This window comes from Cyclopterus lumpus, chromosome 15 (genome assembly GCF_009769545.1).
Source record: "Cyclopterus lumpus isolate fCycLum1 chromosome 15, fCycLum1.pri, whole genome shotgun sequence".
NCBI lineage: Eukaryota > Metazoa > Chordata > Actinopteri > Perciformes > Cyclopteridae > Cyclopterus > Cyclopterus lumpus.
In genome coordinates this window covers 11,597,551-11,620,306 of record NC_046980.1, presented here as the reverse complement: position 1 = coordinate 11,620,306, position 22,756 = coordinate 11,597,551, and the positions used below count along the sequence as shown (strand labels likewise).

Here is a 22,756-nt window from a genome sequence, read left to right as displayed (position 1 = left end):
TGGCTTTGCCTATTACACTTTGTCTGACTCACCAGTGGACTGTGCCTCCCAGCTGGCCAAAGGCTGACACTCTCTTCCACCTCATTACCAGGCAGACCAGTGAATGAAGTGAATGTGCCTCCTAGTCTAGTTAGAGGTTAGCACCTGCGGCTGTACACTACCTTATGCCATTTACCTTGGAAGGTAACTGAGAAAACAAATATAATGAACCAGTTAGGCAGGAATTCTGCAGCTGTGGGATTTCTTTTGAAATTTCATATAGTTGCTTGCACAAGATGAAAATACAGACTGCATGTATTTCCATTTTTCAATATTCCTCTTGCAGAACAGTGATGTTGTTAGATGCTGGCGAGAGCAGAAATATTTATCCACACAACGCTGGAAGAATTATTCTCTCACCGAAAGGCGTCGGACCCAATTCATATTCTCATATCTGTAATGTCCCCTCTGAACAACATAAACAGATTTTTCTTCTCAGCATTTTGCTCCAAAAACTAATTAAAAAAGTATTCCAAGCTGATATGATTGTCTCAACATATTCATGCACTGTCTCAAAAATATTATTGCAACATTAAACCAGTAATATGTTAAGAAAATGTTTTGAGGCATGATATTGCATGCTGTTGTTTGGTATAAGTCATACTTCTATCTACAGTAAGTGTAGTCATAGCTCATTTAATTCTTAATAGAAAACAAGGCTCAATACATCATGTTTTCTGTATAGTCGTCTGCTGCACTCAACATTATTAGTAGGTTGTTTAGAGAGTAAAATCATGAGGTCACCTTTGTTGCTTTCAGGGTCCACAGTAGTTCTGCAATTTGCCATTGTGTTAAAGAGACTCAATTATGGATGGGCTGAAGCGAGCATTTATCATATTTCACACCCAATATTATGACATATTTGTCAGAGCATTAATTTAGATTAATGGCACAGGGAGGGTTTTGGGTGATCTGCAAAGCCTTTGACAGCTCATCCCTTTAGAGTCAGATGGTTTTAATTAAGATGGTCTATACAGTAGGAACATGTATAATAAACTTTGAGATAGTAAAATGTATTTTGGGTGCTATGAATCTACATTCTGTTTAAAGGACAGTGACGGTGTTCAGTATGCAGTGATAGTTGCAACCTCCATTCATGCAGCTATATATGTGTGCAGAATTAAGAGGAGGCAGGTGCTCAGTCCAAAAATAAATAAATGAAACATTGAGGGGACGACTGTTCTTTAGATAAGAATAGATAAAGGGAAAATAAAAAATAGGTTAGTTAACAAGGGAACAGTCACCTCAGACAGTTTCAGTGACCTCTGTGTTCCTCCTAACTTTTAATAATCTCATGTATAAATATACGCACCATCCCTTTGCTCCATTGTTAGCAAAAAGCATAGCATGGCCTCTAAAAATCCATTAAAAGACCATTTTATTGAGGATTAGTCAGGCTGGTGTTCGAGCACTAGTTGGACTCTGTCCATCTTTGTGCCTTTCGACCGCCACCTGAGCTTCAGCACGCGATACGCAGAGAACGCCTGCATTATTCAAATGCATTTTGTGTCTCAGTTATCTGTCATGCAGAGGGCTGTCAAGAGCCATAAAAAGGTGGGTGGTACTGTTGTGCGCTTCACGCCCTCTGCTGAACTGAAATGAACTTGACAGAAGCACAGAAACATTATAGTATGGATATTTGTTGTGAGTGTGGACGGCTTGGTAGGGGCGGATGCATTCTGCCCACTTTCATACGCATAATGGACTAGCTGTGTACTTAAAAACACTGTGCTTATAATACTGCATGAGTCAGGGCTTTGGGATCTGTGTTCCAGTAGTGATAAGCTGTGTCATTTAAATTTATTTTAATTAATGGTTGTAGAGATTTTAAAATTATAGATGAAGACAAAATAGATGCTTTGTGCAGGTATTTTTGCTTGTTTCTGAAAACTTAAGACGGCTTCTTGTTTTTAAACTGCCTGAATTAGTGCCTGTTAAAAGCTATTTCATGAGGTCAATATTTTCCAACCAAGGATCTCATCCGTCTTCTACATGGACAGGTTGATAAATGTCCACCTGTTTTTTTACGTCTCAATGATTCATATCTGAGATTTCAGAAAAAAAGATTAAATGTAAACACGTGGTGGCTTTGTCATTACTACAGGAAAATAGCCTAAATATCTTCCCCTATTTTCTTCTCACTCAACTACTCTTTTCACTTGTTTAAAACTCCTACAGGAAATGTACTTCCCTAACCATTACCACTGACCATCTGCTTTAGATTCAAGTCACATCAACTGGGGAATCTCAATAATAATACCTCTAAATGAGTTCTCATTAAAGGAATTTCAAACACCCCACTTAGACTTGATTTGCTGTCCACATTCCTACTGCGTTGTCCTTTAAGAGGGAACCCAATTCCCTTCACCATGCATTGAACACAGACGGAGTGGTATGCACATTGGTTGACTCGGTTGCTAGGTAACAAGAAGCTATCCATGCAATCCACTTCTCTGCTTTTAGATTGAATTAAGAAGCCGTTTTATAATATATGCGGGTTAGCTCATTTTGGACCTGTACCCATCTGGTGCATCTGAACTGACCAAGCTCAATATCACACCAACAAACCAGAGATGGGCCTCATCCCTGACCCAGAGGATTGAAATGGTTCAGTGGGGAAGTGCAGGATGACTCCAAAAAACGTGGCAGTGTTTTTAATTCTCTATGGGATTTATTCAGTTACATTTTAAGTGGAAGGGAAAGAGGAAACAGCATTGCTCCTATGGTAACTCATGTTAATACACTTAGTCATTTTACACAAGAGAAGCTAAATCTAGCAGACATCAGAGCAATGAACCCAGTGAGTTAGCCAACAAAAGTCTTCTTGTCCTAACTCTAGAAGCCGCACTTTGTGCTGCTTGTGGCATTGCGGTCTCCTATGCCCGCCCCTTTCTCGCTCAGGGATGCTGCTGAATAGAGAGAAGGCGTCACTCTAGTGGGCTTAGAGGAAGGAGGTGGTGGATAAAAAAGAATCATCTAAATGTTGAAAAGTTCTAAGAATTTTGAGAAACAACTCTTTTGCAGGCATTAAGATGATGGGATTAATAGTTTTTATTGGCTGGTTTTGGATTGATTGTTGTTGCTATATCTCTTTATCAGCTAAATCCAACGAAAGCAATCACACACATTTATTAAATTTAATACTGCTATGGAAGCGGCTTTGTAAGACTGTACTGTAGTACTACTTGATCTAAATGCTAATGTCGGCACGCAAACATTCTCTCAATCACAATGTTCACATAATGATGTTTAGCAGGTATATGCAGTGCAGGGATTTGGTCATTAACCAAAGCATTGAACAAATTCAAATGTTGATCATAGCACTAGATAGAAAGGCACACTGTAATAAAAATCAATGTGGTTCAACTTAAAAACATAAGTACAATTGCTGCCTTAAACTTTCAAGTAGAGTCAAATTGGATTTACAATTTGCTACAACTTATGATTTTTAGCTGACTTTAGCTTTGGATTGCTCTATGTAAGTTCACATGACTGTATAGTACATGTTTATTCAACTTAACAATGCAAGTTCAAAAGATATATAACTTATTATCATGCATTCTGTTCACTTGTCCAAATAAGTAGTGTCAACTTAACAATGCAAGTTAAAAAAATATTTAACTTATCATCATGCATTGTTTACTTGTCCAAATAAGTAGTGTCAACTTAACAATGCAAGTTAAAAAGATATTTAACTCATTATCATGCATTCTGTTCAGTTATCCAACTAATGATTTCAACTCTCTTATTTAAGTTAGAAGGACGTTTTGACATAACTTTCCTAGTTAATATTACGTAAAAGTATGCATTGTTTCAAATGACAATTTATAGTTATAAGAAACACAGAATCTTGTGGCAAAAATCATATTTATTTTTTTGCATCAAAACAAATTTATTTTACATTAAAACAACTTCCACAATGTGGTTAAACAGAATTATTCACAAAGAACATTAAATACAACAGGAACAACTGACAGGATCTAGCTAATGAGTCCTTTTTTTTTATAAGTTGTAGCTGAGAACTTTGTTTGAGTTGAGAATACCTTAGATTTAAAAGAGCATCCCACAAATGGGCAATTCACAGTCTCTCTCTTTCCCAAATGTCTCTTTAAATGAAGAAAGTATTGTTTGATGTTGCTTGGTGCTGAAAATGTACAAAGTTCACAGCGAATTTTAGCAACTGGATTGGTTGCTTTCTTGTGCTCCTTTAGATGCTGCGTAAATTCCACATGAGATTGGAAAAATGTTAGACAGTTTGGGTCTATACAGCTGAAACCCCGTCTTCCACGTCCATGATTGTCTTTGTAATGACTCAATTGTTTTTTCATTGTATGAACTTACAACTCCACTTCATCAACAGCAACCAAACTTCAATGACCAAACCATCTGCACCTGAAACACAGAAACACAATCAATAACATAATATAGCAAAACCATTAGTCATATGAACTGCAAACTTGATTAAGAGAGTAAACTGCACAGTAATAGGACAAACAATTATGATCTTAGGAACAAAACGTAGTTTCCATAACCTATGGTGAGTTTTTTTAAATAACAAAATCATAAGCCAAGTGAATTTGTCATTTGGATTACAAATCTATTTTCCTAACAGTATCATTTTGATGAATAACAGGTTTTAAAATGATAAAAGCATTCACGTTTTATTCATCACTTTACAATGTACACAACCAATGTTACACTTTAAACCACCCTTCCAGACATTGTTACATTGTATATTTAGCATTTGAATTTATTCTTATTAACTTCATTTTAGTAACATGTTATATATTTTATTAGTATCTTATATTGCTGCACTATATTTTAGGCCTAGAATATCTACTAATGCTTTTTAAATAATTCAAATCTAATATTTTAGCGTCAGCATTGTTGAAGGAGGCGGAGCTTCAAGACTGGAATTCATGACGTCACTTCATGAGCACGCGAAAGTGGCGCGAACTCAGCTAGCTTGCCAAAGCTACTAGCGAGCTAATTATCTTCAAAGAAGTAGGTTAGTGCAAACCTTAACTTAAGCTAGCTAGCTAACTGGCTAGATAACGAGGTCCCGTTTTCGAGGCATGTTTTGACAAAAGCATTAGCCTGCCAGCACAAATCCAAAAAGATTAAAATATTAATTAAATGTAATTAGGTTTTAAATGTACTTATATTAGCTACTGATATTTTAGCCACACCACAAATAGTCCATAAACTGACCGTAGCGAACTGTCCTGGAGACAGTCCTGTTGCTAAGCTAAGTTACATTGAGAAGCTGGCTAAAAACATTACTTTAGCTTTAAATTACATTTTTCTAAATGTCCTCTGAAATATTATAATTGATTGAAACTATTGTTAATCAACCTTTCTGTCGTTTCCGGGTCCAATTAAACCGGTTATCGGGGTTTACGCGGCTCAAATGTGACTATTAAAAACTAATGTTAGCTAACACTGGACTATTTTCCATACTGAACCACCCGCATTAAACAAAGCTTACGCGTCATACATTTACAGACAATATATTAACATGACAGCAGGTACTTTCTTTACATTGACTTATTGGGTTGAATGATATTGCTGATGGAGTCACTCACCTCACTGGGCTTTCTCTTTCCGAGCTGTCGCGCCGCATGTCCAGGGTCGACTCACGTACATCGTCTCGCTAGCTAACGATATTCATCCGCCACTTGGTTCGCTGAACCTACGTACTGCGTGGTAGTGTCGAGGTCACGTTTGTGATCCGGCTGTCAAAAACGTATTGATCCGCCGCGTGGTTTAGGTTAGTTCGCCGTCTGGTTTTCCATTGGTTAGTGATGCAGCTGAGCTGACAGGCAGCTCGCAGTTTGCGACCTGGTACGGTCGATTATGCATAACTTTAATAGGCCTATTAAAGTTATGCATAATCGACCTGGTACGGTCGATTATGCATAACTTTAATAGGCGTTCACAACAAACGCGTTGCGAATATTCGCAACGCGTTTGTTGTGAACGCCTATTAAAGTTATGCAGGATAAGCCTCAATTCAATGTAAATGGATTAGTTGTACACAAAGTCACCCCTGAACAGTTCCTGAAGAGGCAAATTAGCTAAAGAGAATAAAACTGTTTTTTGTAGTAGGCTGTATGCATTTGTATTTCTGGGTAGAATTTGACTATTTAACATGGGGGTCTAATGGAAATTGAATCGCTTTTAAATTCTCAAGTGGCCGTTTGAGGATCGGCAGTTAATGGCACTTGTTTTTGACTGTTGGACATAACCATCATTATAACTCACAGTATTAAGTTCAATTGACTTCTTGAAATGTACAATTTATTGAACTGGCTTAAAAACCTGAGTTGAACTACCGACAACTTATACAATTGAGTTGTAATTGTATAACTTATCATGATAAGTTGAAGTAAATGACAAAAATACATTATCATGACTTATTGTTCAAATCCTTTTTTACAGTGCATCAGATAACCTCAGTTATTATAATTCATCCTGAAGGAATCATGAATGTCTTTATCAAATTATCTGGCACCAAGGGAAACGGGGGATCATCGAAGTCATTAGAGCCAGGCCTTCTTAGTCGACTAACACTATTTTTTTTAACGACTAAACGATGAGAGGGATCAGCCTTATTAGGAACCCTGCATGTCTATGCAAAGTTTAGCAGAAAATGTTCTCGTAAATGTTCAAGATATGTTAAAACATTTTATTTGCTGATGGCACCAGAGGAAATATAAAGGGATTCCTCCATGGGATCCATGCTCTGAAGCCCATGAATTCCTGGAAATATATTTCACGACAATCCATCCAATAGCTGTTCAAACGTTTCAGTCTGGACCAAAGAGGGCAACCATTCAGCCTTGCAATGCTATTTAAAGTGCTTCCGGTATTGTTATCAGTAATGTGGATGATAATGGGTCAATTCATTTTCGTTCTTTTTCTTCTATTCTAAATACAACCTGCAATGTCTACAGACTAATATGTTGTTTGGTCATCATATCGCACACGCTAATGAGAATGACAGAAGATCATTTTGTTGTACTGATAATGTAATTTAATGTAATGATAGTAAGAGTGATGTTTTTCAAATTTGTATTTAACTGAAAATTAATGGTGTTTTAATTGTTCAAGTAAGTGAACCCTGTGAACATTAAACTGCACATAAAGCTCTCTCGCTTATATCAGTATAATTAGATGTGTAGGCTGACCCTCAACGGGGACGATATAGCACCTACCACTTAATAGACGTAGACAAGCACTGTGTGGACTGAGCTTCAGAGATTCTCTATGAGGTTTATGGAGGTCTTCTGTTATGCTCAGTGCCTTGCAATGAAATGTGTACTGTACTTTTTAAAGATACAGAGATGGTTATGTCATTAATTGTCCAGTTCTCCAAAGTAAAATAAAGAGCACTGTGCAGCTTGCTTTCAAATATAATGAGGAAACATCTCCTTCTGATTGGTGCACCTCTTGGAAGTTACATCCATTCACTGGATGTGTGAATTGCTTAAGATGTGACATAACGTATGTGTCTCCGGTGTGTCGTAAGAATGTGCCTTTCACAAAGCGAGGGGTCTCGGTTAATCATAAGTTGATCATGGAGGAGGTCACTCGATGCAAGCTGACAAGCCACTGTTGACAGAGACATTAAAACAAGGAGAAACAAGAAGGACTGATGCGTAATGCATTATTGAGAATGTCATATAATGAATGCAGTCTCCTGTCTGTCGGGTGCCTAGAGACACTGGAATTGCTGATTGCTCTAACTTCAAATGAAATGTATTGCATTTTGCATTAACTTATAAATATAATCATGGAGAAAGTGTCTCTTGTCATTAGTTTTAGCTATTTACATGTCAGTGAGTATTAGATAAAAAACTACGTATAAACTGTTTATTTAAGAATGATTATCCTTACTGGGGAAATTAACCAATGAAATGTCATTATTTGCTTTGAGTATTTGCATTTTTATTACCGATATATATAGCAATAAATCTGTTATCACAACATTAACTGCTTGTTGTCAGTTGAGAAAAAAATATTTTTTATTGGATGTCAATTTTTTGTCCTTTAGTTTTTGTGACGGGAAGCTAACCTTCACTTAGTACTACTCCTGCTGAGTATCCTAACAGTTATTAATAATGTGTATTACATGTCCAGCTTGTGCTGATAAATTTACTGACTATTTAATTTGGATTAATATGTCCAAATAATAGACATCAGTATGACTGGGACTTCAAATGCAACAAAAGCTTATCAGCAAAAATGTCTAAATGTTACTGCTGTCTCCCTCAGGAATGCCACTGGAAATTACCAGCAGGGAATGATAATTGTTTCAATGAAAAATGGCTTCGTAGACACTAAGTGAAAATATGTTTATTTTTAATGTGCAACACACAACCAGCAATAAAATGGTGCCTTGTGGGATTAGACAAATCAATAATGTTATGTAAGCAATCCCATTATGAATTGGAATAGCTCTGTTATGTTTAATCTACATTTCAGACACTTGAATGGGGGAAACAGATTTGTTTTGTATTGTTGCATCCTCGGTACACAAGTTAGGCCATGATTTATAGTACATGCATCTTCAATGTACAGTCGTTACTGATGGTTTAGAAATGCCAATTAGTTATTGCAAAATGGTTACTGTTATAATTTATGTGGGTCTGGGAAGGTTAGCCAGGCATATAGCTGAGAGGAGATACATCTGTCAGTTATACCAAATGCCAAACAAGGGAACATCTTGTATGATTGAGCCTTGTGGTGGGTAGCTTGCTGGTTAGGAAGGTGGGACTGTTTGGAGACCAGCAGCTCGGCTGTGTGGGAGCTGTTGGTCTTGTTCTTCTGAGCATCAGATAAAAAAAGCCTTGTGATGAGCTACAGTAGGCTACAGCTCTAAGCAGTCTGTGTTTGTTTTGCACATGTTTATATTCACGTTACAATTTTGTCAGTATTAAACAACCACAGCTCCTATGAGTGAGCTCTCTTGCTCTCTATTACTGAGGTAAAGGTGGGGCCAGTGAACATTCTTCCCCCCTCTTAAAGATGATTGCCTCCCCTTGATGTCCCATTTTATTTGGATCAGACTTCTGTCAATCTGACTCTTTGATTTGAAGACCATCAGTGCGGCAACTTGACTGCTACTGTTCTAAGCACAGGGAAATGTTCTGTGCTGCCAGCAACCAACACATGTGAGGTATGAACACATTGATCAGTTGGACAGTCAGTAAATCAATCAGTCATTGATGTCGGTCTGTAATCGGACACTTTACCCATAACCTCAAATGGCACTTGCTCACATTGTATTGAGTGATGCTTGCTTTCCCCCTATTGCAGTCTTGCTAATGTGTCAACAATAGTGGATACAACAAATATTTAACTTCTGGATGGGACAGTCCCACAAGGTCCTATCGCAAAGTCTCTGGAAGCAGCTGTGCTGAGGTGATGTTGCTAACAAAACAATACGTGTGCAAAACTAACCAGTTCAGATACAGCATTAATCTGCGTATTTGTGTCACTTGTGGTGTGAAGTGTCTTATTCCCCTCCTTGTGGAGTGCTAAGGTGTAATGGGCTCATTGCTGCCCCCTGAGGCTGGAGGCTCACTGGTACTTGACAGTTGGTGAGAACCATATTTGTAGTAGTGGTATGCAAATATAGGTCTGTCCCACATCTGTTTAAGTGAAGCGCAAAGCGGAACTTTTCTTTGGGACCTTTTGGGGCTGAACGTCCTGAGTGAGGCTGTAAAGAACTCAACTGAACTGACAACGCAAGAGTAGGATACATAAGCACAAAACAATGTCTTTGGACATTGACACAGACAACAAGTAATAATTCAGTTTACTGGATTGCAAGACAAGGCAAAATCGCGACATTTGCAAAGCTGGTATCAATGAATGTTTGGCATTTTGTTTGTTAAATTGAAAAATAGGGGCCAAATTATTACTCTGTCAATCAAATAATCAGTCTGGCTAATGGACCAAGTATTTAAGTTCTGTACAGAAGCACAGCGATCTAGCAGGATGCAGGTAGACCTGTTCTATGTTACAATGAGAGACTTTTGTTATTATCCTAATCATTCTTAGGATGGTAGCTACTTCAACTCAAGTGGTTGATGTTGATGTTAGGGCTACATAGACTAATTCATGAAAAAACAATCTATAGATTGAAAAAAAGAACAGAAAACTGCCCCAAAATATTTTATTATCATTATTTTCACACATGTCAATTACATATTCTGCAAAATGGTCAGAAACTGGTCTTTTTGGGCAAACAAGAGGAAACGACAAGGTCATCATTTCTCCAAACATGTTTGATTGAATAAGTTATTGGATGCAGAGGACTGGATTAATAAACAGTTGTTTTAGTACTCAGACGTGCACTTATGTACTGGTAGAGTGCTTACATTTCCTAATGTTGGATTTGATAGATTTCAGTTGATGTTAATTTATAATGTACTGCTCCTATTATTGCAGCTAGTTGTTAAACAATTCACAAAGGTTGTCATTGTATCAAGCTAATGCTGAACTTCTGCTTGTCCCACTGGAAATTTAAAGTATTAATGCTATTAATACACATAATGTAATCAACAAACCCGAGACATTTGAAATGAATCATGTGTAGCTATGTATGTTTATGTGTTTCTGCTGGGACACAATCCATTTTTTTTTTTTTGACGGGATATACATATAGTACAAAATCCCTTCCAGTTAATAGAAGTCACATGACAAATCCCTTTTTGAACATCTTGTGTTGGGTTTACATGCCATAATGATGTAATGACTAGTTGAGAATTATAAATGACAGTCTGACATTTTTCTCTCTATATATAATATAAGCATGTCATTTTTGTTCATGTTCAAAAGCAGAGGTTTTTTTTCTTGTCTGCATAGTATTCCTTAAACACAAGAATAGTGCATTGTGTCCTCTGATTACCCTCTATTTGTACATCATCTTATATCCATGTAAATTCAATTACTGGCTGAATAGAGTTGATTTATTTGACCATTCAGTGCCGCTTGTTTTAAAAAATATAGAAAATATGCATTCATCAGTGCCTCTAAATGCCATAATGAGGTGAAAGGATAGGCATGACCCAAATGGTTCCTTCGCCTATTTGGTGTTCAATCCCTTTTTTTAGTGGGGCAAATATATGCAGGGGGCTCCCTTCCATTTTTCTTTTGCATTAAAAAGTTCATTAAGGCTCCTTTCACAGAAGTGCAAGGGATGTGGAAGGAAATGGTTTTGTCATTCGGACCCACACACAGATCACACTTTGTGAATGAACAAGTGGCTGCCTTCACAAAGAAATGTTGGATGCTCCAAGTCTGACAACGGTGCATGTATTGATTATTTAATGCCTGTACACGTCAACATGAATTTATCATAAGTATCTCACTAAATTAGGAGTTATTCCAGGCGCTTTGATTAATTTAAACACTGTGAGAAGCATCCGAGCAAGATCCCAATAAACTTTATTTAAAATACTTGACATAGCCATGACAGATTATTCCGCAAATCAAACATTTCACCTGGTACCATCCCGGAATTGAAGAAAGGAATATGTTTTAAATCACCTACTATTTTAAGCCTTACAGCTCCTTTGCTGAGAGGTGGAAGATGTGAGAGATTTGACTGCATATCGCACAGGTACATCGACAATAGCGTGAACTGGCTGACAATGGATCAGACAGGCTATTCAGCCAAAGCTATTGGGGGGCTTGGGTGTCATTGGCCTTTAAAACTCTACATTCCTCTGCAGTAAGTGTCTTTCCAGCTCCCTATTTCAGTGGTCTGTAGAGCGCAGCTGAATGGACAGGAGCCATTGTGTGTCCAGATAATGCACTTCAATCATCCTTAATGTCATCTCAGCCAAAAAGGCTCAGAAGCTGAGTTGAAGGGGCTTTATTTCATTCCATATCTGGGAACAAAAATGGAAGTTTTTTTAATAAGATTTAGCGCGGCACTTGTTTATTAGCACACTAATTCTACTGACTAGTACGTCAGTAGAATCAGAGGTCTGAGTCTTTACTAAGACCTGTGTTGTGTGTAGAGGGATGGAAATGTGAAACGCTGCAGTAGCTGTTCTTGATGCAGATTTGGTCGTGGCCTCTGGCTGGAAAACGATGTTTGGGTTAAATCTGATTTAATTTACTTTGAGTTTTACGTTTTTTTTACAGAACATTAATATTCTGGACATGGTAAGCTGCAGGGAATGCTTGTGGTGTGGTAATCAATTCCATACATTGGCTAACAGTAAGATGTTGAATGGCTAATTGACCGCAGTAATGGTGCATGGCTCTGTGGTGGTGGACGATGGAGACATGCACATTAAAAAACAATTAATTTCCAATACTAATGTCACTCATGGCTGCCTTTGCTGCTGCATATAACAAGGAGCTGTCACTGATTAGTAATGTTATACTCCATCTAGGATTTGATCCAGGCTATGCAAAGTTAGAAGGCCTCCTTGTTTGATTGAGATAGTTTTCTTTTTTTAAGCCACCTGATGAGAATGCAGGCTTCTGTTTTGGTTGATGAGTGTGTTTAAAATATTCCTTTCCTTGTTTGCAAAGATACAAGGTCATGGTCTGGTTATGGACTGATGTTTCTGCCTATAGCTACTGAATCAGATTCTCTTTACTCTTCTTTACAGTATATTTCAAGCTGCTGCAGCCAACTTTGCTCTTTGGCAGCGTCACCTGGCAACAATATTATGCAGAAATCCTAACTTGACTTTAATAAACTGCAATCTCCAAGATCTAATTCTACTGTGGATGGGCAATGATGGTGGATGGGGAAATTATTTAAAAAAATAACTAACAGGTTCAGCCACCATTGATTAATGAGGCAGACTACAGAAAACACATTTGTTAAAGTCTGAATGTCAAAAAAGGAAAACAGAGTAACTTCATTGGTGTTTTTTTCTTTCTTATATTGAAAAATGAATGCTGCTTTCACCCTGAACAGTGCTTTTTTTTCTTTTTTTTCTGTATAACCAAGGAGAAGGAGAAAGACACAACAAATTACAAATGAATGGAAATGGTTTCCTATTTTTAATCATTTAAAATAAAGATAATGCTTTTTTTTGTCTCTATTAATTCAACAGTACTTAGCATCTCTTTGAGCATTTTATTTTATTTTAAAACTGCAATACATGCATACAACTTGCCAATGTGATTAGTTTTCATGATCAAAAAAGGCACTATTCATTTTACTTTGCCTCTTATCGAAAATATTTGATAAAACATCTTTAAAAAAAAGCCTGAAGAGATATTTAACAGAAGGTCCATTTGTACCCAGTACATGGTCACATTGTTTGGTGTGATCTCATAAATATTCTGGGTTTCCAGAGATCATCAAGTGGTTATATCCTCTGACTCTCAAACTAATTGCCCTCTTTGTCCCGGGACTGAATCAGTGTTTTCTCTCCTGTGTTTATATGTTGCCCTCTCCCTCAACACTTTACAACAAATAAATGAATAAAATAAAGAATAAAGAATAGAAAACACCACAGATTAGAGGACGGACAACCTTACTTTAAAATGAATAGTTTGAGGTTGTTTGAATTCATCTCTCATTAGATTAATGCAACCTTAATAATACAAATTATGACATAGTGTTAGACATGCTATGTTAAACCAAAAACAAGCAATATTCTGTGTAGATTTCAAGCCAAAGCTGGTGGTCATCTGGTTACATTTGATTGGAGAGCTTCATTCTAAAACTGATCACAAGAACAGATTATCAGTTTGTGGCAAATAATCAAACATATATTGTTTTATTTAAATATAAAAAAATACTGGATGCGTTTAGTTATAAAACACAGGCAGTGATTGAATCCAGTTGAAGAACTGTAATGGTTCTGCTGTTCCTATCGCGCTGCTCTCGTGCTCTTGTCTGAGGACATTTCAGCATCACCACTGTGTCTTTGTAATTATTTTGGAGAGCATGTATTTGCTTTAACATGAGCTCAGCCAATGAGCAAAGACAGGGCATGTTGCAGGCATCTTCCTCATGACTAACTTGCATATGACACAATGTTCCCTGTGCTGATAGATGCAGGATGGCAGTCTGAAGCAGTGGGTTTTACCCCTGCAAAAGGATAAGACATGATTGGTGCTGTGGAAAGGCTGACAGCATGAATTATGAAAGTCTCATTAGGGGCTGTTGGAAATGATTTATCTTGCCACAAAAGTTGGCCATCCAACCACATTTGCATCCATGGTTAAAGAGTCCATATTGTGTTTCGCTCTTTTAATTTTGTAGGTGTATCATTTCCTGTTTTATTTGTGCAGAGCTTCCACTGACGACAAACCATGTCTCTATTTAATGGAGGTCACTACTTGGTATGCCAAGCAAAATAGCTTAAAAAGGACAAGGTATGCTCTTTGAAAATTGGCTGCAGTCGCAAAGGTGCTAAAAAATGTGTCATGTTTCTCACTTGACAGATGCATTGCTTGGCATGGTTGCATTGAGTTTGGCAGTGTGTGTGACTGCCAGGTCATCTACTGGGGTTGTGTGTTTTTATAGTGATGCCAAGAGCTGCTTCCATTTTTTTTGTTTTTCAATGTCCCTTCTCAAGAGCATTCGAGCAAAGCATAACCCCAAAGACAATTATGCATAATTTACAATCATAATTTTAAGATCATACTCTGTTGGTCAAAAAGAAAAAAAGAATCTCTTGTTTTGAGGCGATTGGCCAACACTTACAAGAGAATATGTCATGAGGTACTTGAAGCAACTGACTAGAGTCCCATTTGAGAAGGCCCCAGCATTTTCCCCTAGCTTGCAATGTGTAGTTTCTATACTATTCATATAACGTGACTTCTCGTTTCATTAGTAATCCGCTTCCATCCTTGTTTCTGTCGGTGCACAGTAGTCCTTTCAGTTGTGTCCCTGCAGCAGCCCCACTTTTAGTCACGGGTGGTTCAGCAGTGTCGCTTTTTCAAAAGGCTGGTGATTTTGCAAGTTATAAGCTGCAATCTTGGCATTACTTTCACTTTAAAATGCTCCATAGGCAGATCCATTTTCTGATAGCATCATGCAGTTGAACTGAAAGCACGACACATTGCTCACATTATGATGCACAGTGTACATCTCTGTCAAAACCTGGAAAGATGGAAAGAAAACGTGTATCTTAATTGGTTCTCCTTGTTGTTTTCAATTTATTTCACCCTGTCTTTTTTAGATCAAGTCTGCTTTCCGTATAAGCAAGCATTTGTTTATAGCCACAGTAATGCGGATGGTGCTTTTGATTCTTGTGATGGCAGATGATTATGGGGAGAGTGTTTAGCTGTGAAATATGCATCTAAACTGTGCGGCTTCTGATAGAGTACAGATTAAATTTATACACGTTTGGATGAGTTGAAATGATATGAAGTCGGACCGGTGAGGCCTGTTCACTGAAGCGTACGAAAAAGAAGGGGGAATGATCTGCTCACGGCACCCAGCAACAGGGCTTCTTGATGCAGTGCTTTGATAACGTCAGAGCTCCATCTAGGTTGCTTTGTGAGGTACTGCTCAATAACCTTGTGATTTAGCATGGTGCTGTAAATTATCAATGCAATCTCCAGTAGCCACTCATTTGCCTTCACACGAGTAATACCAAATATGTCCTCTCTACTTACAACGGACTGTATTCTGAGCGCTTGTCTCCCCACACTCACTCCATTTTTATGTGAGTCCACATGACTTTTCAATGAGGTGCAGTGGCAGTTGCACAGACTTCTAATTTGGCTTCAATCTAAGTCATTAGGAGAGTCAACAGGAAGAAAACAGATGGCAGAAGGAATATGATGGATAATTGCACGTCTCACAGGACAATTCGTAATTTGTATCTGAGTCCGTGCAACCCCCTCATTTTCTTAATGAAGGACTAATTGAGTTTTTTAGATTGGCCCAAGCATATGGTCCCATCAATGGTGAAGGGTTTGTATAATGGTTGTAAGGAGATACATTGAGGACATTTAAGTAGACTTATAAGATTGTTTCTGAATGGTAGTACGATTTTGAGGTTGAGAAACACTTCAGTCCCAGTTTGGATGTGGAAGTGTGTTAATTAGCTAAAATATGATGCATGCCCATCACTTCATAATCATCATCATTGTATTTATTATAATTTCTTTACATCGAAAAGAATTCAATTAAATGTTGGAATAATTAAAGGAAGTCTTTACTTGTGAATGAACGTGTTTTATGTATTGTCATGTATTCCACTGTAACACATTATGACACATTTATTTTTGCTTTTCTCTGTTTTTGTTATTATAAAGTTTATTTCTCTTGTTGTTAATTGTAATTGCTGGTTTTTGAGGGTTTTGTTGTAGAGAAAAGCACATCATCAAACAGAACAAGGTTTGATCATTTTTCTGCATTGATGTTCACAAACAAGAATTTCTAGAAAATAAATGATTACAGTGATTAACTGTTTTAGCATGTGCTCACTTTTAGCATTTGTAAAGGTTAATGTCTTTAATTATAGTTTTACATTGTTTTATGTTTAAATATATTCCCATTATAATATAGTATTGTTGTTGGTTATAACTTATTTATCACAAGCTAAGAACGAAATGTAACCTTTCTCTTTTTTGGTCTCATATCTAAAATGTACAATTCTGATTATCACTACATTTGACCAAAATGTGCCATTCTCAGCTCAGCCGATGAGAAAGACAGTAATAGGATAGTGAGGTAGTCCTCTTACTGGTCTGCGTAGAGTGGACTGTACGCTTGTCTCTTTTTTGGGAACTTACACTCTTCAAAGTGTAGTGGCAATGAAGTGCTGCTCTTAAGAGCTACATTCGTGACAGTCAGTCAGTCAGGAATGCATAGAGGGCAGAAAGCGGAGAGCCCCTGATAGACGCTACTCATCGGGGCCTTTGAGTAAAGGCTCATTTCATGCAAGGTTAGACACATCAGTCATTGGACATGGTGCTGGCTTTTTACTGCCTTTCAATAAAACTACACATGGAACGTGTCCACACAGTGAAGATGAACCTGAAAATCAAATGTCTTCCATTAGGCTCTCTGCGGCAGGCGTGATAAGCTTAAAATTCTCTGCATGAAGTGAATCAAAGCCTCAGTGATGACAAAGGTCATGGACACAGGGAACCTTCTTTCTCTTTCATTGCGTGCAGAGTCTTTATTTGTTTGTTATGTGTACTGAATGTACTTAGTAGTGGGACATTAATTAAATCAAGCGTAAATATAGTTACTAATTAAGCTTGAAAGCATCAATGAGCTGTGATGGGTAAGGAAAGCTTTGAGCCCACATAATCAGGCTCACATGAACAGTTTGGCTTGGGCAGGAGAAAACTGTCCAGCACTATTCATGTTTGCACATCTTTGACACTGTGATGAAGGCCTGTGTGTGCCACAGCACATTCAGTAACACTGTTGCCTCATAATGTGAGCCATGGTATCCCCCTGTTATAACCTTCATGTATTGTCACCTGCTGAGGTCACAGCCCAGTGGTGACTAGCGCCTGTAAAGCCAGTAATTTGAGCAGACATTTTGTTTTATTTGGACCAAAGGTTTTCATTGTTTTGGCTGTTTTGACATATGCACCCCTGGAGATCAGCTTCCACAGCTGATTGATAGAGAAGAGAGATTCTCTTTTTCTTTTTAGTGCTGCTAGACATATCGCACGATAAGATCAACTTGCAAAGCAACTTATCGAGACGAGCCACTGAATCGCTTCAGTTTCATAAAGTTGAGAGGAAGGCATTATTGCTCAAAATAGCCTGTTCTCATCCCTCACCTCTTTATTACTGACCTGTTTTGTTGATAATCCCTGACAAGCAGGCAAAATGCCTGCCACGATGAACTGATGGCACATCGTGGCAGCAGAATGCAGATTTAGCTTGCACCGTTTAAAAGATCTATTTTTGCACTTACTGGAAGTAATTGTAGGTTTGATGCGTTACTGAATGCAGTGCTAATTCTGCTTCTTCCTTTAGCGAATTAGGAGCTTTTGAAAATATAAACCATGAGAAACAGAAAGTGGGTTTACACATTATTTTGTCTGTGCTCGTGGGTCAGTGTTTGTATGTGAACATCTAGATTGTAGATTTAGCTATTTTCTATGACATTGAGCTCATATACAAGATATTTCAAAAATCTTAGATACATAATATTGTCACACACACTGTCAAAATCCTATTTCACAGAGACGTTGGCCACATTAGCTTTAGCCTGCTTGGATGTCTAGGCTGTCAAAAGAAGCCAATGTGAGCAATCTTAGAGAGACATGAAGCTGGGACTGACAAGGAGTTATTTTAGTTCCTGTGTTTATAGTGAGTCACGCAAAACATCAGTGAATCTGCTGACAATTAGACTATACTTCTGAGAAAATACAATAACATAAGGAGACAGAGTTAAGTGATGTTCTGATGCTACCAAATAAGTTTTGCTTCGTGGAGTTGGCAGAATGATCTAATAGGAAATATACAGAGGAAATAATGTTGATAGTTGCACTCCAAAAATACAGTGTTTGGATATGAGTCTATGAAAAAAGAGGCAATGAAAATATAGCAAGTACAAGTATATATTTGACCAGGAGTCAAATGTACATTGTATCGATATAAAAAAAACCATTTTATTTACGATGACAGTAATGATGATGTTACTGATGGCCCCATAGCCTCACTTTGTTCAGCAAATACAGCACACTAGACATTAACTGACTTTCCATTACAGTATCTGCAACATAGATTATCTTATATGACTGCTCTCTAAACCTTTTTAATGCAGATGAGATTGCATCAGTTATTACCAATTGAATGCATTCACTATAATTCATAACATTCTGGATATGATGCATTTTAGGGCTATTTTTAAGAACTAATATTCTCCAAAAGAAACTTATTCCTGTGTGTCTGGTCCATGTGGTCCCGATTGTCAGAGATTATTTTCTATTTTTCAAGCTACATAGCTTTGACCTTGTGTTAAAATGAAAAGTGTCCATTATTGATCTGTCTGCCAAGGTCATTTAAGTAATTCAGCTCCATATTTTAGGCACGTGTGTCCAATCATCCACAAATATGTCAAGTATTTCAGTTTTGGCAAATTTTGATGTATAAATGGTCACTATAAGACCTAAAGGAATGTCTTTTTTAATTCTCACGCCCACAACGCATGCTTTGTCATTGATGCATGCCATCAAGGTTATGGGAATTAAAACAAAGTGAATTAATCTGCCATTGCACAAAAGGAAAGAAAGCGAACAGTGATGGATTTCACTCAATGGCATTGCCTCTCCTTTGCTGTTTAAGCATGATGGTTGATGGATATCAATAATACGTATTCTCCTTCGTTCCGACTAAAGGACAGACACGTCATGAATCTTAAACTTAATTTTCTTAAAAACACAGTAAAAAAGTTCTGAATACTGGCCAAAACATGAAACGATGATGTCTCAAACAAAGGAAATATTTGAAAGGTAAATGACACGCTAAATGCATCATCTGTGCTTTCTGCACTTTTTTTTTCTGCCGCTTTGACAAATGACAAACAGCCTGGCCCTCCATTTATCATCATTCTGGTTTGTTTCTGTTTACGGCTATACAGCCACAGGCTTGAGTACAATCCTTGTAGTTTAATTAAAGCGTTGTCCTTATTTCTCACAAATATTTTGGTGTCATTTTTTGACATACTGCTCTTTTCCATTCTACTTCCAGCTCTCTGAAACACAACGTTATGATTAACACCTTTGTGGCATCGTAAGAGACTCCAGTCTCATTTACACTTAAACTGAGACTTCCTTTGCTCTAATCTCACCAGTTCTTATGAGTGTACGAAAAGGTTGAGCTTCAGCTTTAATAGCTTCCTGTCCAGACTGATGATGTAGGTATAATTACTCAAACATCAGTGATGAAACGATGAATCCATGATGAACAACCTCTATTTAAAAATGTGTGAAGTTTGATTCTTACAGCGTGTGCTCTGTAATAAGTACACAGTAAGTATCTTACTGACATCACACTTAAAGACATTTTTAGAATCTCTTTCATGTTTCAACGCGTTGTTGCATTGTTCATCACGAGCTGCTGAGAGTGAGATTAGATTAGGTGTGACTGACTGTCAGGCTACTGTTCAATAGGCCGAGTTGATCAATGTTTTGCAGAGGCAAATCTTTTCCAAAGAAAGGTAAGATGGAGTTAAGTAATACCAGGCATACTGATTAGGATATAAAAAGGATAATATACAAGTTCTTTATATGTCCTCCTTGATACAGGAACTGTTGCTTCTAAATGCACAAGAGATGGGTAGGAATTTCTTTCTTTCAGTATACAGTTCAGGATATTCATAAATAAAAAAGCTAGTATTGCTGTATTAAGCAATACAGGATAGTAGGGTGTCTATAATGATTTGTAAACTTGCATTTAACGTGGACTATTACTGAAAAGTCAAACCATTAAAATAAGTCAAGTCATTTTGCATGTATTCTCTACATCCATCATGCCCTACTGAGCTTAGTGAAATGAAAGTGCTACTGTATGCTGTCTCATAGCTTTTAGTGTTGATTTTCACTTAAAATTCATTAAAAAGCAGTGGGCCTTGCTTTTTGTCTGATTCCCTGCACAGTAGCAAACATTCAGGCTGAGAAAATCAGACTGCCCTTTTATTCTGCTAAATAGGAGATTGGTTCTTGAACCAAGACACCACAGGGTAGAGCCCAAAACACAGTAAATGGATACCATGTCAAAGTATCTACAGTAGTTAGCCTTGCACTGACATCAACTGCCCTTGGGTTGTCCAACCATCAGTGTACGTGCACATTGCTTTCTGCTCAATTTGAGAAGAAAAATAGATGTGTACACGACCAAATCGGAAAGAAAGATCTTTGAACGTGCTTCTGAAGCTCCTTACCTTGTGCAGTCATGATTCTGAAGATCCCAATCAGCCTCAAAAGGCTGCGATGTTTGTTTCTACCTGCTGGTTTTCTCACCTTTCATTATACCCTCATAATATTCTAACAATTTATGTAAACACAGTTTTTCCTGATGCTATGCTGGGAAGGGATGTTGTTTGAATGTAGCTGAAAACCTAGAGCCATTTTTTTATTTATCTATTTTTTCCTAATCCAATAATGGAACATGTTTGTTGATAGAATTTGGTTAATGCCAACAGTCTGATGCGTGGATTAGACAACTGTCGTCTCTTGTAGTGAAGTGATTTACCGTATAATTAGTCCTAAAATTTCAGCTTCCAGTGGAACATGATCAGAGGAGATGACAGATAAGCCTCACTGTGCGGAAGGTCAGTCTTTCTAGGCATACAGTTTGCTGTAGGGGACACAGACGCTACAAACTAGATTGGAAGCAAATATTTAAACATCCTTCCTATCAATGGCTGATGCATTGTATTGTCTAATGTACTAACATAAGCTATGTGTGAATTTGTTGTTGATGCATCACCTGCATTGCCTATTTGCAAATGATATAATCACCTCATTAGGACCACACTGCCAGAAGTAATGCCAGTTTTCAATTAAGATAAGAGTTTGAAGACAATTTGCATCAGCTTGTAAGTAACATATGATTGTTTTACAGTGTGTCTAATTGATTTGAAACAGCTGATGCAAATTCTTAACAAAATGCAATAGTGCAAGCATCGCTTTTCTCAGTGTGGCGTCAGAACATTGTGCTCATTGTCTCTTTGTCCCTATATGGGAAACAAAGAGGGCATGCATTGTAATGAATACAGCTCAGAATACATTTGCCTAATTTAACAAAGGATCCCAACATTTTAGACTGGGTAAACCGAAAAGAAATCCTGCAAAGTTGACAAACTGTTGAGGAAACTGTGGATCAATAGCATGTTATGTCCATGACCCCCTCCTCTGTGGCTTTCCGATGGCTTACACATTTTTACTTTTATTTCGTTTTGTTTTGTTTTCTGGGTGTGAAGGAGGGTGGGGAGGGAGGGAGCTGGTCTGATGAAGTGTTAGTCTTAAAAACTGAGTTTATTTGCATGTTTGCTGTGTGTCTACACTGTGCTTTCAAACTCAATTAATACTCCCAACTCACCCTTATAAATTCGTTGTATTGTTCTATGCCCTAGAGTAAAGGACACATTAAATACAAACGTGTGTGGTCTTTGTTTCTAGCCATGTACTGCAGTTGCTTCGAACATCCTGAAAAACCGTATGTAATAAGCTTTTGTTCTGAGAAAATATTGTTTAAGCCTAGCTTTCATATGAACCTCTATTTTGTCCCATAGAATATGGAATGATCGGAGAGCACACAGTAAAAAGTCAGCGGCCAAGATCAGTTCATGAAACAAAGGCCCTGCAGGAGCAAGCTGAATCTGCTAAATTTATGGCACAAACTGGTAATACCGTAGTTATGTTTCTTTACTTTATTTTGTTAACTAAACTTAATTTCATCATGCATGCTCTCTCTTGTACTGCACCTTTTAAGTGGAAATGTTTTTCATTATTATTTTTTCCAATTCATTCTCTATTGCTATGAAGTAGGAAGATAAATTTCCAATTTCTCTTTCCGTATTTTCTTTGAATATAAAACTTAATTGGGTTTTGTGGGTCTGTTAGTTTTATTGTCACATAGTGAGTTGGCAAGTGGTTTACTCATACAGTATATTCATGCAACAATAATTAAATAATTAATTTAAAACTAAGGCTCTAGTGTAGTTAATCATTTCCTCCAAGGTATGATAAATTAAATGGCATTCGATGAATGAAAACCACCCCTTCAGCCAAATATGAAACA

At 37.4% G+C, this 22,756-nt stretch overlaps 1 protein-coding gene across 1 annotated transcript in view; it reads left to right on the top strand.

Moving 5' to 3' along the window:
* Positions 1–22,756, top strand: part of adgrb3 (adhesion G protein-coupled receptor B3) — a 102,090-nt gene that overhangs the window by 21,150 nt on the left and 58,184 nt on the right. Inside the window, exon 2 of the mRNA XM_034551243.1 lies at positions 22,248–22,358. Coding sequence (XP_034407134.1) covers positions 22,248–22,358 — 111 coding nt within the window. The remainder of the gene's footprint in view (positions 1–22,247; positions 22,359–22,756) is intronic.